Here is a 16,124-nt window from a genome sequence, read left to right as displayed (position 1 = left end):
TTTCATCAATTTTCAAATTTCTTAAATATTAATTAAAATAAAAAAATTATATCAGCCAACCTGCTTTCCAAGATATCGGCATCGGCTGTCAAAAAATCAATATTGGTCGACCACTAGTCTTCACTACAGAGTTAAAGGTAAAAGGCTGGAGGGAACAACAATATTTAACTTTTCATCTTGTTCCTTTGCACAAACAGTCTCTATAATTCAACAGAGGCTATAGTCCTAAATGTGCTTAAGTAAACAGATCTACATCCTTAAAAGAATCTGCAAAATAGTTAAAAAGCACAAATTGCTCATTTGTGCTTTCTGTGAATGTGTATTGTGTGTAATAGAGTGTATATAAATGTATATACAAGTTTATGACAGAGTTTCACTTTAAACATGCATATATTATTTTTCTGTGTCAATACATATTGAGAGAATTCATTTGAACCGATTTTGTCATGCATCGTGACATACTGAATTGTGACATCGAGATGTGTATATAATGCATCGTGAGGTAGTTAGTGATTCTCAGTTCTAGTCATGCGGTGCTCAATGGATTACATTACAAGACATGAGATTGTTTGTACCTGTCATGTCGTCCATGCTGAAGTTGCCACTGTTCAGAGACTCTGGCAGCCTGGAAATACTGCAACATAAACACACACACAACACAAAGAGCCAAACAGAAGTTTAAACATATATTTAAAAAAAAGCAAAACAGCAAGAAAAATAAACTGCAACTGCGACAAAGCCCAAAAGTGTCAGCGTTCATCCATGAAGCAGGTGCAAATATCCAGCGGTTACATTTAACACTACAGCGTCTTTTCTACTTAACAATCCAGCTCATGGAAACACACAAAAACATTGAGAGGATGGACAATGCATACGACTGTGGACGCTTTTCATAACCCAACCTCAAGGCAGGAGCATGTGTGTGTGTGCTTTCATAACGGTTTTAAAGAACAGCACTAGCTACAAGCGAGAACATGATGCAAGTAGGGCTGGGCGATATGGCCAAAAAAATTATCACGATAAATGTCAAATATTTCTTTCTTTCGAGTTTAAAGCCAGATTTTTGCTCCAAAGTGCAAGTTGTAGAAAGCAGATCATTAATTTTCCTTGACAAAATGAATATCTAAATAGAAAAAATAATTTCTTAATTTCTGCATGTTCTAATGCGTGATATTGTTTCAAATCAAGAAACAGGTTTGGGTTGCCTGATAATATTAATAATAATAATAATTTTTATAATATTATTAATAATATATATAATAATAATCATAATAAATTGTATTAATAATAGTAATAATCACTTTTTGTCTCTTAGAAATGCACATTTGATAGTCGCTCGAGTTAGGATGCAGAGGTAAATTTTTGTTCATTATCAAAATCAGTAACATCTGTAAAAATTGTAGCAACCTCAGTTATATATGGTTACATTTATTCTGACCAAGTTTTTATTATTTATTTTTTTAATTAAGCATTGGTCTCCCATAATAGCCTACATTTAAATCATGATAAACACAGTTAAAACCACACATATTGCACCTCATTACCATGGCAAAAATATAACTATATGATTTTAGGTAGCCTATTTGTATGAAAAACTGTCTAAAAACGCACACATGCTATAGCTTAATCAAATACATACTACAATTATATACCATTACTACTTTAATAAAATTCTGTGTGAATATCCCAAATTTCTGCCACAATACCATGGTGCAGTGAGTGTAACTACAGTAAATCCATGGTAAATGATGGCGATTTGTAGATTGAAAAGCCTTCTGACTGTCTCATTGCACACAGTGTTTCTCCTGTTTGGCTTTAAACTAGTTTAAATCACAGAGTCATTTGTGTTCATCGCTGAGTTCAAGCGCTTCACACTGGAGCTCACAGCGCTGCTTAATGCTTGCGTGATCGAGTAAACGCATCTGCTCTAGTGAGCTCGCGCTACGCGGCAGTTTGAACTTTGATCCGAGCGGATAAACGGTCCATGTGGCACGATTCAAATGAGTCGCGCTGTTTCGTTCCGCTTTTGGCGCATAAACATTATATATCGAACATTTATCGAACTCTTCATATCGTTTTATCGAGGAAAATTATACCGCGATAAATATTGTTAGAAAATAATGTGAATGTACAGATTACAGCATGTTTATGTTGTGTTTGTGTATATTTGCTGCAACTCTTGGCTTAACAAGTTCAATCCCCTTTGCTCCTCTGACAGTCACCCAGACTTACTGCGAATCCTCTGGGACACTCGGCACACTGGACTGGACTTACATAAGACTGAGCAGCTGTCAAACAGAACAGGTCAAAGAATCTGATGCATCTTATTTCAGACCAATTTATAGGCCTATATTTGAAATTAGTATTTTTCTTTTGCTGATAGGCCTGTCGCGATAATTAAATAACCGTCTAATCGCGATTATTTGATCTAACCACAGTTGTTTCAGACAACCGCGATTATTGTGCTTTTTATACGAGACAAGGGGGAGTCATACACCAAAAGAAACAGAAGAGCATCAGTTTGTTTTTCATGCACTGTATAGCCTATACAGAGCTCCAGACTCATAATTCCCACTGGTCGCTCTTTTGCAACTAACTTTCTCAGCTGGTCGCACGAGCACATGATTTGGTCAGCAATATTTTTTTATTTATTTTTTTGCGCTACACCATGGGATTATTCAATGCATGCTGATGAACTTTTATCATAGTTTATAGTTATATGGAAACGAAAGTGCTTAACATTCAACCCGTTCTTTGTCATCAGTAGTATTATTTGTGATTTGAATTTTGTGAATGGGAGTTTCTCTTTTGCTGTGTTAAGCCGCGGGCTTCGGATGCTTTCACTTTCTAATTTTTTTTGCTTAAGTTTTGCTTACACATCTACACACCTTTAAATTTTTTTAAAGACTAAAACAAAAGATGGATTCTTTGTTATTCTTAATTAAAAAGCACAACAACAATAAATCAGTAAGATACAATGACAAACTAGCTTACAAAACGTTTATTAACAAAAACGAATAAGACGTGGCATGGCATACACCACATGCTGCATTATATACCGACTAATAAATTACAGAACGTTTAGCAAACACTGAGGAATCAAATAAATAAATAAAAGAGAGCCTCCATAGCGTAATGTGTGGTAAACAGCAAAGATAAGTTTTTCAAAAATGAAAACAAAAAGAAAAGTAAAACTAACTTTTCACCTTCTCTGGTTTAAGAAGCGGTCTTTTACTTGACTTTCGCTCGAAAACCATCCATCGTTTCCTCAATATGCGCGTCATTTTTGCTGCGCGCACCTTCGCACTCGTGCTGACGCGACGAGTATACTCTCTAAGCTCTGTTTCGTTATGCTTTCAGTTTCGTTTGCCATTTGATGTTTCTCATATGCAACAGAAATTGCAGTTTACAATTCTCTTGAAGTTTACAGAAACTCATCTTCCTTCTGCTGCAGCTGTCACTCATCTCCGCTCAGTATTCAAACAGCACGTCACGTTCAGTTAAGACAGTCAGCAAGGAATATATCATCTCTCCAAGATGATATATTCCCATTATAATACTTTAAGTTTAACGAAGGAATTATCACAAACAGAAAGATTATTAGAAGCCTTTCTTTTTCTCATGATTTATATCTTATATTCATGAATGTATTTTGTAAGAAAGATTTTTTTCAAGATATTGTTTTTGCTGCTAAATTATACAGTCAGCTAGTTTAATTTCATAGCTTATATATTTTTATTCAAATGTAGTTTTTCTCTGTAATGAGGAAGTGAGTATTTAGTGGATTGCGTTTAACCAAGGGTTTAAAAGAGTGACCATTAGTTCCACAAACACAGTACTGATATTCTGTAGTGGTGTAGGAAATAATAGCGCTGGTGTTGGATCGGTATTGGCTGATTCTTAGAATTTGGAATACTCTGATATCTTACACCGCAAAATAATAACTCAAAAAGATTAAAAGATAACATAATAATTATTTACTGAACCCTTAAATTAATCAATTACATAATGAAAGCCATAAAAACAGACAATTAATCGTCAAAGCCCTAAAACAGACAATTAATCACAATAACCGTGACTAATATATGGTTTATAAGCATTATTTTAAACATTATGCAAATATAGTCGTGTTATTTTGTTAGGCTTTGCAGGGCTTGCAAAAACGCTAGCCAGACGTCCCGGGACTATTGTGTTTTCCAGTCGGACTACCAAAATGTATCACCACTCTGCCCGACGGGCTATCTTAAATGCAGATCTCCCGCGGGTCCTTAAAAACTCCTAAAGTGAGTTGTATCAAACTTAAGGCCAAAATATGATAAAGTAATAAAAATAAAAGATAAAAAATATGTTTTTAAATATTGTGCAGCTCTTAAAATGGGTTATAAATTCCTTCCTTCCTTCATATTTGTTGATATTTGTGTATTGAAAATATTTTTGATTGACATTTAAACTGATTTTCTATATTAAAAAAAAAAAAGGTATTTTATTTATTTGGGCTAGTTAAATAAATTTTCGGGCTACCAAAATTTGAAGAGTACCTGCCCGAAGGGCTACCAAGGATTTTGAAATTTTGCGAGCCCTGAATAAAAAAAAAAGTATCAGTTCATTCATTTTAATTCATACATTTGATTTGTTATTACGAAGTTTGATTATATAATTTATATATCATAAAAAATATCCTTGCTTGTTTGTTTTTCAAATACTAGCGTGAAGAACTCAAGTTTTTATTCATATTTTGAATTAGTTTTTATCTTACATTTTCCATTTTCATTGCAATTTTAGTTTTATCAGTTTCTTATGTCTATACAGTTTGTATTATTTTTTATTTCAATTTAGTTTTAGTTATTCCAGTATATCAAGTGAAAACTAAATGAAAATGAGAAATGCTGCTTTGGCAACTCGCTGAAATAAACTCCTTTTTTTTTTTTTTTTTGAGAAACAAAAATGTTTAATCATGGTTAAAATAGATATTTACCGACATAAATATTTTGAGTTTCAGTGTTATTTTAAAATCTATATAAGATACTTTTATTTGGATGTTTTCCTTTTATATTTCATTTTAGTCAGTTTTACTCATTTTTACTTTAGCCAGTTTTAGTCATTTCTACTGTGGTTTTGTCATTAATTTTATGTATGCATTATTTTGATTCATTTTATTTCAGTTTTAGTTATTTTATTACATCAAGTTAAACTAAATAAAAATGAGAAGTGTTGCCTTGGCAACTAGCTTGGCAAATAGCATTCATGAAACCACATTCATGTGGAGACAATAACAGGTGCAACTTCGCTCAACAACAATGTAAACAGTGTCACCACTATTGTTCATCTGCTTATTTTAATCTACAGTATTTTGAGCAGGATGGATGGAGCAAAACAGATACAATGCCTTCAAAACATCACAGCCAAACAACTTCCTCTTCTCAGGTTTTCCTGCACCATTAGCATTGTGCTAGCCACAGGAAGACACACAAACTACTATATAACTGCCTCTTGGGTTCACATACAAGTTAGGCTGATGATACACGAGGAAACTTTTTGAGCAATGTTGCTTGGGCACTTTCCCATTGAGAATGGGTAACACATTTCTATCTGGATACTTTAGATCGATCGTGGGCCCTGTGTCTCACCTGGTTGCCCGTTGATGGCAACATTGCCCAAAGTTGCCCTGTGTATCATCAGCCTTAGTCTCAGAAATGTATTTAAATTGGTTAAAAGCTCCTCTCAGATGTCAGAGAATCAAGCAGCTGCCTGCTATCAGCTTTCGTCTTGTGTTTCCCCACAGGCTCACCACCTGCTTCATAAAGGTGACACTGCAATGACACGACCATCAGGAGCACAGACGATCTCTAACTTGACCATCAAAGCCAAGAGTCCTTCAACTCCTGCCATTAGAGACCTGCTGAACTTGACAAAGTCTGAGCTCTGAAATAAAGCAGAGATCTACTACACACAACCGCACATCTACAGCACTAACTCTACACACAAGCAGCACAGGTGCAAGAGAGTTATAACCTACCTACTGCATCAGTCCTTCATGTTCACATGGCCACAGAAAGGTAAAATATAGAGATCAATGCGTCAGATAATAAACAGGAGCGCTATTCCGCTATGTGCCGTTTCCAGGAAGGAAGTAATGTGTTTTCTGCTATGAAAGCGCATGATCAACCCATAACAGCAGCTGGAGACTCTCTCTGTCTTTCTGTCATCATTGCTCAACAACACAGCTAAAGCCACTTTAGAAACTGAATGCAATGCGTTAAATGCTTTCTGTGCAATTAATGCATTGCTCTAATAAACTAAATAATTAAACTAAATCTTCTAGTCTGGGTGAATTTGATCTAGTCTGGTCTGCATTCATTGCATAAGACTTTATTTACTGCATTCAATTTAATGCATGCACTTTTGCTTAATGCAAATACATCTATTTTAATGCATGCCACATCCAGACAGCTATATTTAATGCATAAAAAATATTGTTAATATAATCATTTAATGATCCCTGTCTGGTCACGGTTTGTGAATGTACAGACCGTCCAAAATATTTTCCGTCTTGAACGCAGTAAACAATGTCAAAAACAGCCTCGTGTGCCCAGATGCTTGAGAGATCGAGTCCCTGCTATATTTAACTAAGAGGATCATGTATGTTTTGTTTTGAACACGAAGGCTGTGAGATTCAAACTTCACCTCCACACACATGATCAACAATATAATAATACCACAAAAGCTGGATTCAGACTTTGGATTCAATAAAAACAGAACATACCAATGCAAAATATTAAACATTCTATTAGAAGCACATTCATTTATGGAATGAAACTGAATCAAACCAACTAATAGACTTTCAAAAATTCGTCTCTGCAGCTGTCAAGAACTCTCATAACTGTCAGACGGTTGAAAGTGAACAATAGCATCAAATGCATAATTTCTGAGATAATTCAGAATAAAAGCACCACATTCACCACGCAAACCGTCATAAAGGTTCAATTAAGTCATACAACTCTAAAACAATTATCTTGTGACTTCGTATGTGCTGTAATTCTAACGTTTACTCATCTCTATAACTTTATCTGTCGATATCAAACATTTTTAAATTCTAATGTTGAATAACACATTGGAAACATTTGGTAGGAACTATTTTCGTGCTTATTTTAATGTTTTCTCCGCTCATGCTAACATGCTAACGCTGCCTGACAGACTCTGACAGAAATTTTAAAAATAAAGAGCTTCACCTCAGATTGATGTCAAACGGCAGCGTTTGATCCTCGCCGACCACGGAATCCATTATGTATCAAAATAGGAGTTTTGTTTTATCTGTGAACAATATTTCTCTCAAAACATGATGTCCGTTGTGTTATTTTTGAACTGTGAGCGGTAGATTATGAATGTAATTTCAAAGCAAACGTTGGAACCGCCATTTTAAAATCCGTGATGTCACCGTGTGAGCACGCGCAAAATTTAAGAAATTGGGTTGTCATTACTGTGGCGATGGCTTAGCTTATGAATATTTATTAAATAGTGTTGATGACTCATATGGGGAAACTTATAAATATTAATTAATTATGCTGATATTGCCTGGCAACCTTCCAATGGTGAGAGCTTATTTAAGATTTCGTGCAGTGTTTCCAACTAATTTTCAGGGGAAGTTGCTAAAGGAAGGTTGATTTGTTGCTAAAAGTTGCTAAATGATGTTGTGATGACATTGCGTGATGACGTCATGACGTAATCACGATGCAAAATTGTCAAATCTCAGCAAAAACATATATATATTTTATAATTTAAATGGTAAATTGTGCCTTTTTATCGTTTGAGTCACTTATCAAAAGTTGCTAAAAGCTGCCAAATAAAATTTAAAAAATAGCTAAATTTGTTGCTAGGTGCTTTTGGATGAAAAAGTTGCTAGGGTAGTCTGAAAAGTTGCTAAATTGGCAACACTGATTTCGTGGCGATGAGTGCGCTGCGTTGCTGAGGCGTGCAAGATGATTGGACAGATTAGGTCGATTAACCCGCCTCTGCTTCACTCCTATTGGCTATCACGTCAATCGTGAGCGTCAGGCTGTAAGCAAAGCAAGAAAATAGAAGTTTGCATTCCTCCAGAACAGCAACTCATAAATGAAATTTGAAATACTGTCGAATTATAAATGGATTGGAATAACTTTTAAATCATCCATTAATAAGACATTGTTTGTTGAATTTAATTGTAAAAACCTACTGACATTTAATTACATTAATTGTATAATAAATTTATCATGTTTATCATTGATCACATTTTAATGCAGATTTAAAAATGATAATGATAAATGAATATAACACATTTATTGTATTTCTAATTCAAAAGCAATAGCAGTACGGATAATAGGAACATTAAAAAAGTCAATGCGTCTGTTTCATTTTGAATATATTTTATTTAACTTTCATGTTTGTACATAACATACCTGTACACACAAATCTCATTTATTGTCTATTTTGTATATTGTGTGTGTGTGTGTGTATATGTATGTATGTATGTATGTGTGTGTGTATGTATATATATATATATATATATATATTTGTATGTTGTTATTTCCTATTTACTCCTATTTCTTTTTATCTGTGTCTTGTCTTGTCACTGTCATTCTCTTTTGTGCTGTGGAAGCTTCTATCACCAAAACAAATTCCTTGTGTCCTATGTGTAAACATACCTGGCAATAAAGCTCTTTCTGATTCTGATGTTAGCAGCAACTGTAAACATAAATGTCTTGATTGTAAATAGGCCATCTACTGCCATCTGCTGATAAGAGACACTTGATACAGATTCAGAGGTTGTACTTACTTGCGCTTATCCGGATTGTTCAAACCGACTTAAAACGGTTTGTGAATGTACGCTCTCTCGTGCGAACTCATTCGGGAGTGGTGACTTTCCACGTATTCCCAACTTCTGAGCCTGCTCGCCTGAAGTTATGGTTGATTGCTCTTCGGCTGGATATCAACACACCCATTAACGTAAACTACGCCAGAGCGCGTACACACCTCACGCACCGGATGCCGTGCGCGCACCCAAAGACAGTTGGACATAGTGGTGTATTAGAGGTAAAAAATTATATAAATACTGTTCGGTTTCTGGCACAAACCGATCGTTTCGTGTCTTCCTTTAATGGCAAAGGATTTTTTTCTTCAAGGAATATGATGGAAATACGTTTTTTTTTTAAACACTTTTGAAAACCACCGACTAAGTTCAGTTCGAAACAAAACCATATTTAAATGCATAAATTAACTAATTTTACATTCTGGCATTTACAGTATGGGCTATTGTCTTCCGCCCTTTTTCACATTCTTGCACATGGGGATTCAAAAGAGAACAGGTTTTTTTCCCTTTTCCTTACAGAGTTCAATTTAGGTATGATAGAACTGTTGCAATTAATTAATTTTGACAACTAATAGAATGTTAAACATTAACTGTTTACTTTTTCAGAGTTCATTGATTATATAAAATTCAGTGAAGGTTGACTAAACTTTGAACTGTGTAGTTATCTGCATGTCTCATCCATGAGTATGCCATGCTGGAGCTTTTGGGGATGTTGAGAACCAGAACCAAGCTGACTGAGCAATAAAGCTATAGTGAGTGAGCCCCTTTATTAAAATACCTGGAGGTGAGGAATCATACAAAAATTGTCATTTTCACTCAGTATTTGATCTAATTCACAACTATCTCAATTACAATTAAGTACAAATTAATTGTATTCAGTTGTGTTTTAGGCACTTAAACAGTCCAGTACACATTTATATATTGAAATAATGAAGATTTCTGTGCCCCAGACTTTGTTTCATACCAAAAGTAACCTGCTCTGTCGGCGCGTTGTCAGTGTCCTCTCTGCTCCGCAATGTATTTTGCACTGAGTGAGAGCCATGCCATGGCTTGCCGGACATAGCAACAGTAACGAAGGGTGGCGGGTCTTTGCTAAGGGTCAATTTGAGAAGCTGCAGTTAATAACAGTCTTTACGTTCAGCAGTTCAGCAACAAATGTCTAAATGGCAAATAGATAAACATAAATTAAATGCTGAATAATTGTACTAAATAATTATTCTTAATTAGATGAGTAAAGTTTGATGACAAACTTTAAAGTTGACTTGAAAAAGCCAGGCCAGAAAGTTCCAAAGAGCATCTAGTTTTAAAGGAAGCAATAAAATCTGACCTATATAGGCTATGCATAATCAAGACAAAAATTATTTAAACAATGCTTATTTGATTGATCACCTAGAAATAGTGCCGAATTATCCCACCTCTCCCGGAAGGTCCGGGAGTCTCCCGCATTCTTAAACTGCTTCCTAACACCCATGCAATATCCCCGAAATCAAGCAAGAGAGAGGAGCTCTGTTTCCAAGATATTAAAGTTGGTTTTTGGTTATTCAAATACAAGTTAGCCAAGATGTATTTACTGTTTCAATTTGGTATATACCTGCATTTTGAATGGGTTTCACTCTACTGTACATCACTTGATTCATTTGTGTTGTTAGGAAAAAGAAACAATCAAACATACACAGGATTACTGCAATTGAATGAAACCATGATCATTCAAAATGGTAACTGTCAACAAAAGGATCGCTTTCCAGGCCATGATGCACTTGTTACATCTAGGATCGACTGCTGATATGGTGGTTTAGCCTAGGGGTTTTCAAACCTGTCCTGGAGGACCCCCAGCACTGTACATTTTGTATGTTTCCCTTAACACTACAGGATTGAAAGACTAGCCGAATCACTGCGTTGCTCACACTACGCAACTAGATTTGTTCTCATCTGTCGTCGTCTTGTCATAGCTGCGCGCATACTACACAACACAACGCTAACGAGGTGCACACACTACAAAACATTCAGTGAAGAGGCGTTCCCGACCATCAGCGAAAATACGTTTTCTCACATAAATTCTCGCGAGAAATTACAGCGATTATAGGCCATTTCTTCAAGCATGGACGATCAACTGGCCCTTCAATTGGTCTGTGCAGTTATTTTATCCGAAAGAAAGAAGAAACCACAACATAAGAGAATATGGCAGAAACAATGGCTTGGAAGACGTGGACTGTCAGTACTGCAGAAAGAGTTGGAGGTAATTAAACAGTACATTGAAGCGTGGTATTATATACACAAAATATATGCATTTGTTAAATTTATTTCTAGTTAGTTGATTTGATGAATTTTTGGCTTTTCATTTCTGTTCATAAAGATGCATGATAAGAGTGTTTATACCATCTGCACTGTGATTGGCTGGATTATTTCCACCTTGTCTTTGTGTCGCTCACATTACGAGATCACGTGGCGATAATATCAAGCAGGTTTGAAAATATCGTAGAGTCTGTGATAGCTCGAGACAGGTTCGGATCACGTTGCTGACCTGCTCATACTTAATGAGCTTTGGCGACCGCAACGAGCACCGATTTGGTCACGATCGCAGACTGTTGGAAACTGTTGGTTTTGTCGCAGACTGTGGAAATCTGTCTGCGACAGCAAAATCCTGTAGTGTGAGCCCGGCTTTAGGCTGGCTTCACACTAGAGGATTTTAAGGCCAATTTTAAGCCCAATTTGCATCCCCGAAAGATCGGGGGGTGCGGCTTGTCGCAAACGACAATTGTGTGGTGTCATTACGATTATTTAACTGCTCCCGATTGAGACGGAGCGTCCCCAAACTCAAATAGTAAATATCTTCTTCTTCTTTTAATTTTATTGGTGATAAATTGGTGACAGATATTTTTTATGAAATGTGAGAGCTCTTAGACCCTGCATAGACAGCAACACAACTGAAATGTTCCCAGACACAGAAACGTAGTAAGGACATCGGTAAAACAGTCCATGTGACATCAGTGGCTCTGAGAGCTCTCACATTTCATCAAAAATATCTTAATTTGTGTTCCGAAGATGAACGAAGGTCTTACGGGTTTGAAACGACATGAGGGTGAGTAATTAATGACAGAATTTTCAACCCTTTAATTATACCTCTAACACTTGGTCATTGGTCGTTAGTTAATGGTCAAATGCAGGATGATACCTATGTCATCTTGTTCACTGCACAAGTCGGTGTCGCAGCACTGGACAGAAACTGATTTGTTCCAGTTGCCTGTTGTAATGGACCAAGATTCACAGTCATCTGGTGTTGCACAACTTCTCTCAGTGGTCTCTGTCACTTTGTCACCTTAAAAATATGAATCAATGCAACAGCAGCAATCAAGCAGCTCTTGTTTGTAATGCATAAAATACAAAATATACTGAGGTCAGTTAATGACAAAAATTAAATCTATTTCAATAACAACTTTCTGGCTTATTTCTACCAGGTTTGGTCTTGGTGTAATACGCTTTAAAGGTGGTCATATGATGTTGCTAAAAAGAACATTATTTTGTGTATTTGGTGTAATGAAATGTGTTTATGCGGTTTAAGGTTCAAAAAACACATTATTTTCCACATACTGTACATTATTGTTTCTCCTCTATGCCTCGCCTTTCTGAAACGCGTCGATTTTTACAAAGCTCATCGGTCTGAAAAGCGAGGTGTGCTCTGATTGGCCAGCTATCCAGTGCATTGTGATTGGCCGAATACCTCAAGCGTGTGACGGAAATGTTACGCCCCTACCATACTGTGATGCCCTGTCCAGCCGGAGCTACGAGACATAAATATTAAAACCCATTATAAACGAGGCATTTGTTGCATCCAGTGGGGACATAATTATGGATTATAATGACTTATACTTTCTTTTTACGTGTTGCGTAAGTAGAGTGAGCGGCGGCCGGCAGGCTTGAGAATGGCGCGGCCGGCGGATTCGACGAAGGAGCGTCCGGTGGGCTTGCGGCAACCACATGTGACGACCCTGGGCTGGACTCCGCTTCGTCCACGGTGAAAGCGATCCGGCGATCCACAGCGCGAAGTTTAAGTATTTCCTCAGCGACCAGCATGGATCAGCTCCAGGCATGACGAAGCGGATATCGTCCTCTTTTGGAAGGCCAAACAAAGTAGTTTCGCTTTCCCAACACACAGCGCCTTCACGACATGGCGGCGGCAACAACAATACTACAGCGAGAATAAAAGTTACGCCTTCTTTCTTTGCGTGAACATTTGGGCGGCGTTATGCAAATCTTCCCACACAGTGACGTAGATATGTGGGGGCGTGTTAGAACGAGCCGTTTTAGGTAGGTGTGGCTGACTCTTAACTTTTATAAAGAATATCTCTTTGGATTTGAGATTTTAGTCTTTGCAACTTTACAGATCTTCTTTATGCACCAAGAGAGTCACACTTCAAAGAGTCAAACCACAACTATTTATCATTTATTTATAAATGACAAATATTTTTATTATATAATAGTAAATATTTTACCTGTGATCATTTAGACAATAAACAACCTGCTGAAAAACCATCCTGACTGGGTTTGCTGGTTTAACTTGTTGGTCAGCAGGAAAAGTGACCAAAATCCCCTCTAAAACCATCAGACCAGCAGGAACCGGCTCAGTGGACCAGGCTGTTTTTCAGCAGAGTAAGAAAAGTGACCTCAGTGAAATATAAATGGTCAGTTCACAATAAAAAAAAAATAAGAATGCTCTCATGTCGGTCCAAACCTGTTCTTCTGAGGAACATTTTAGCAGAATGTTCATGCTGCTCTTTTCATAGAACAAAAGTAAAAAAAACTGCATCTGCAAATCTGGTACCCACTGTTTTTGACCAAATTAATATTACAGCTACCAAATACTTGTTATATTCACAGTTGTATCCAAATCATCATCGACAGAGGTTTCAAGTTTTGTTTCTGTTTGGAAGGCTGCTTCACAGTAGAGTTAATTTTGTTAACGAAAACTAGACGAAAAATGTTCATTGACAAGCTTTTTGACAAAAACGAAAAGATGACGAGACAACAATAAGGTCAATAAACAATAACTGTAATATCGTTGGCGATAAAAGACAATACTAAAATGTATTTAAAAATATAAAAACTTTACCAAAATCTCTTTTTATTTTCATAATAAAATGTTAAATAAAATAATAAAAATGCTTTTTATATTAATAAATATAATATTACATAGCAACATAGCAGTGCACCTTTCTATATTTATTTATATTTGTACACACCTCTTTATATTTATTTAGGCTATTTATTTGTTATTATATTTTATAATAACTATATATTTTTTATAACTTTATGTTTTTTATAACTTTAACAAGAGCTTTAAATAGTGAGTATAAGTTACACTAAGAGTGCTTGCAAAGGAGAGAGCGAGACAAGTATAATAGGACAAAAATTATTAGCTAGATAAATATTGTAAGTAATGCAAATGGATACCTGAAGGCCATCATCCAAACGAGTCGCCACATAAACAGTTCCAAAGCCTCCTTCACCCAGATGACCTCTGATTTCATAACGACGTGAATTGATGACTGTTAAAAGATAAATAAGAGATGTTAACATAAAATGTCAATCAGTGACAGCACTTCATCTATTAAAAAGCTAGAATTAATTGAGAAAAAATATAATAATTGAGATACTACATTGAATATTTCATTGAAAAAATCATTTGTCACACTAAAAACTATTTAAGTGACCTGTACTAGTCATACATAAATACAATTTAAATACATTTAAATTAAGTTAATTGCCATGCTAGTTATCAACTACCCTCAAACAAAGTGTATATTAAAGTCAATTTGAAGCATAAACTGCTGAACTGCTGATTAAAGTGTGTGTGTTGGATTATGTTTTGGTAGCAAACTGACCAATAACTGTCTCATCATCCTGTAGCTGGCTTGACTGAGGTGGCACAGCGTCAAACTGTAGCTTGGGGAGCATCAACACTACAGTCAGGCGCTGCACAGGCTGAAGCTTGGGGGACATTGACTCTACAGTCTAATGTTTCGTGGACACTCAAGTCAGCTACAAAACGGACTGACGCTTGGAGGGAGTCATCTTTACAGTCAGATGTGACATAAAATAAAACTGGAGGGGCGTCATCACTACTTTTGGACGTTGCAGAGAATAAAGTTGGAGGAACGTCATCACTTAATCTGGACGTGGCAGTGAAAAAAAGAGTCGTCGTCACTTAATTTGGACCAAATTTGGGGGACGTCATTACTACAGCTGGACGTGGCACAGACTGTATGGGGGAAGTCATCACTACTGTAGAAAATTAGCTAAAAAAATAAATATTTATAATTAATTATAACTGGTTATTATTAACAATAAATATTTAGATTAGATCTTAGAATTAACTGTAGCAGAATCAATATTACAATTATTTGATCTGATTTATCAATTCAAGGAAAGATTATTTTCCTGGCCAAGGAACAATAGCTTTCCTACTTTATGCAGTACTAGCAGTAGTTTAGCATGTATCAAGGATCAACATTCAGTGACTCTGCAGCCCACAGAGACTGAAAAGTAAGGAAGAGAGAGAGAGAAGAGCAAAAGAATGGCAGTATTTCACATCAATTAACCACAAACTAATAAGAATCATCAAAGAATCAAAAATCACCTTAAAAAGGGGCACTTAAACACGCATCTAAATAGTTGTAAACGGTTAGCTGGAGGTTTTCCTCTGGTTCTTCTGAAGATAGGAAAGTCCACAGCGAATCGACAAAGTTACTTGAAGCTAAAAACTGCCGGGAAATCAAACTCAAGAGGAGAGTTTTGAAGAGTCTTGGAGAGTGTCCGTCTCAAGAAGAAGGGTTTTGAGCAAAGATTAGTCTGAGTTAATGACTTTTAATAGTTCCTAGTTTATTTAATTATAGTGCCAGGACTGTAATTTATATGCAAATGTCAAAAGGCTAAAAGGGTCTCTAAGACATAAAACCCAAATGATCATCAATGATCCTAAGCAGATGCTACACTACCGTCTAACAGGGCACAGGCTGCACATTGGGAGATGTCTTCACTATAGTCTAACGCAGCAAAGACTGTAGATTAGGGGACGTCATTACTACAGCTGGACACGGCGCAGACTGTAGCTTGGGGGAAGTCATCACTACCGTCTGACAGGGCACAGGCTGCACATTGGGGGACGTCATCACTACAGCTGGACGCGGCACAGACTCTAGATTGGGGGACGTCATTAGTACAGCTTGATGGGGCACAGACTGTAGATTGGGGGACATTGTCACTACAGCTGGACGCGGCACAGCCT

At 36.4% G+C, this 16,124-nt stretch overlaps 1 protein-coding gene across 1 annotated transcript in view; it reads right to left on the bottom strand.

Annotated features, from left to right (window-relative positions):
- The window catches only part of LOC107675737 (CDK5 regulatory subunit-associated protein 2-like), a 49,611-nt gene extending 42,162 nt beyond the window's left edge, over positions 1-7,449 (bottom strand). The window contains exons 1-2 of the mRNA XM_016470150.1: positions 7,230-7,449; positions 576-634 (exon numbers count right to left, since the gene is read on the bottom strand). Coding sequence (XP_016325636.1) covers positions 576-634; positions 7,230-7,282 — 112 coding nt within the window. The 5' untranslated portion in view covers positions 7,283-7,449. The remainder of the gene's footprint in view (positions 1-575; positions 635-7,229) is intronic.
- Positions 7,450-16,124: the final 8,675 nt, after the last annotated feature.

The sequence above is a fragment of the Sinocyclocheilus anshuiensis genome, unplaced genomic scaffold, assembly GCF_001515605.1.
Source record: "Sinocyclocheilus anshuiensis isolate Anshui unplaced genomic scaffold, SAMN03320099.WGS_v1.1 scaffold708, whole genome shotgun sequence".
Lineage (NCBI taxonomy): Eukaryota > Metazoa > Chordata > Actinopteri > Cypriniformes > Cyprinidae > Sinocyclocheilus > Sinocyclocheilus anshuiensis.
Note: the sequence above shows the minus strand (reverse complement) of the source record. Positions and strands in the feature narration are given on the sequence as shown.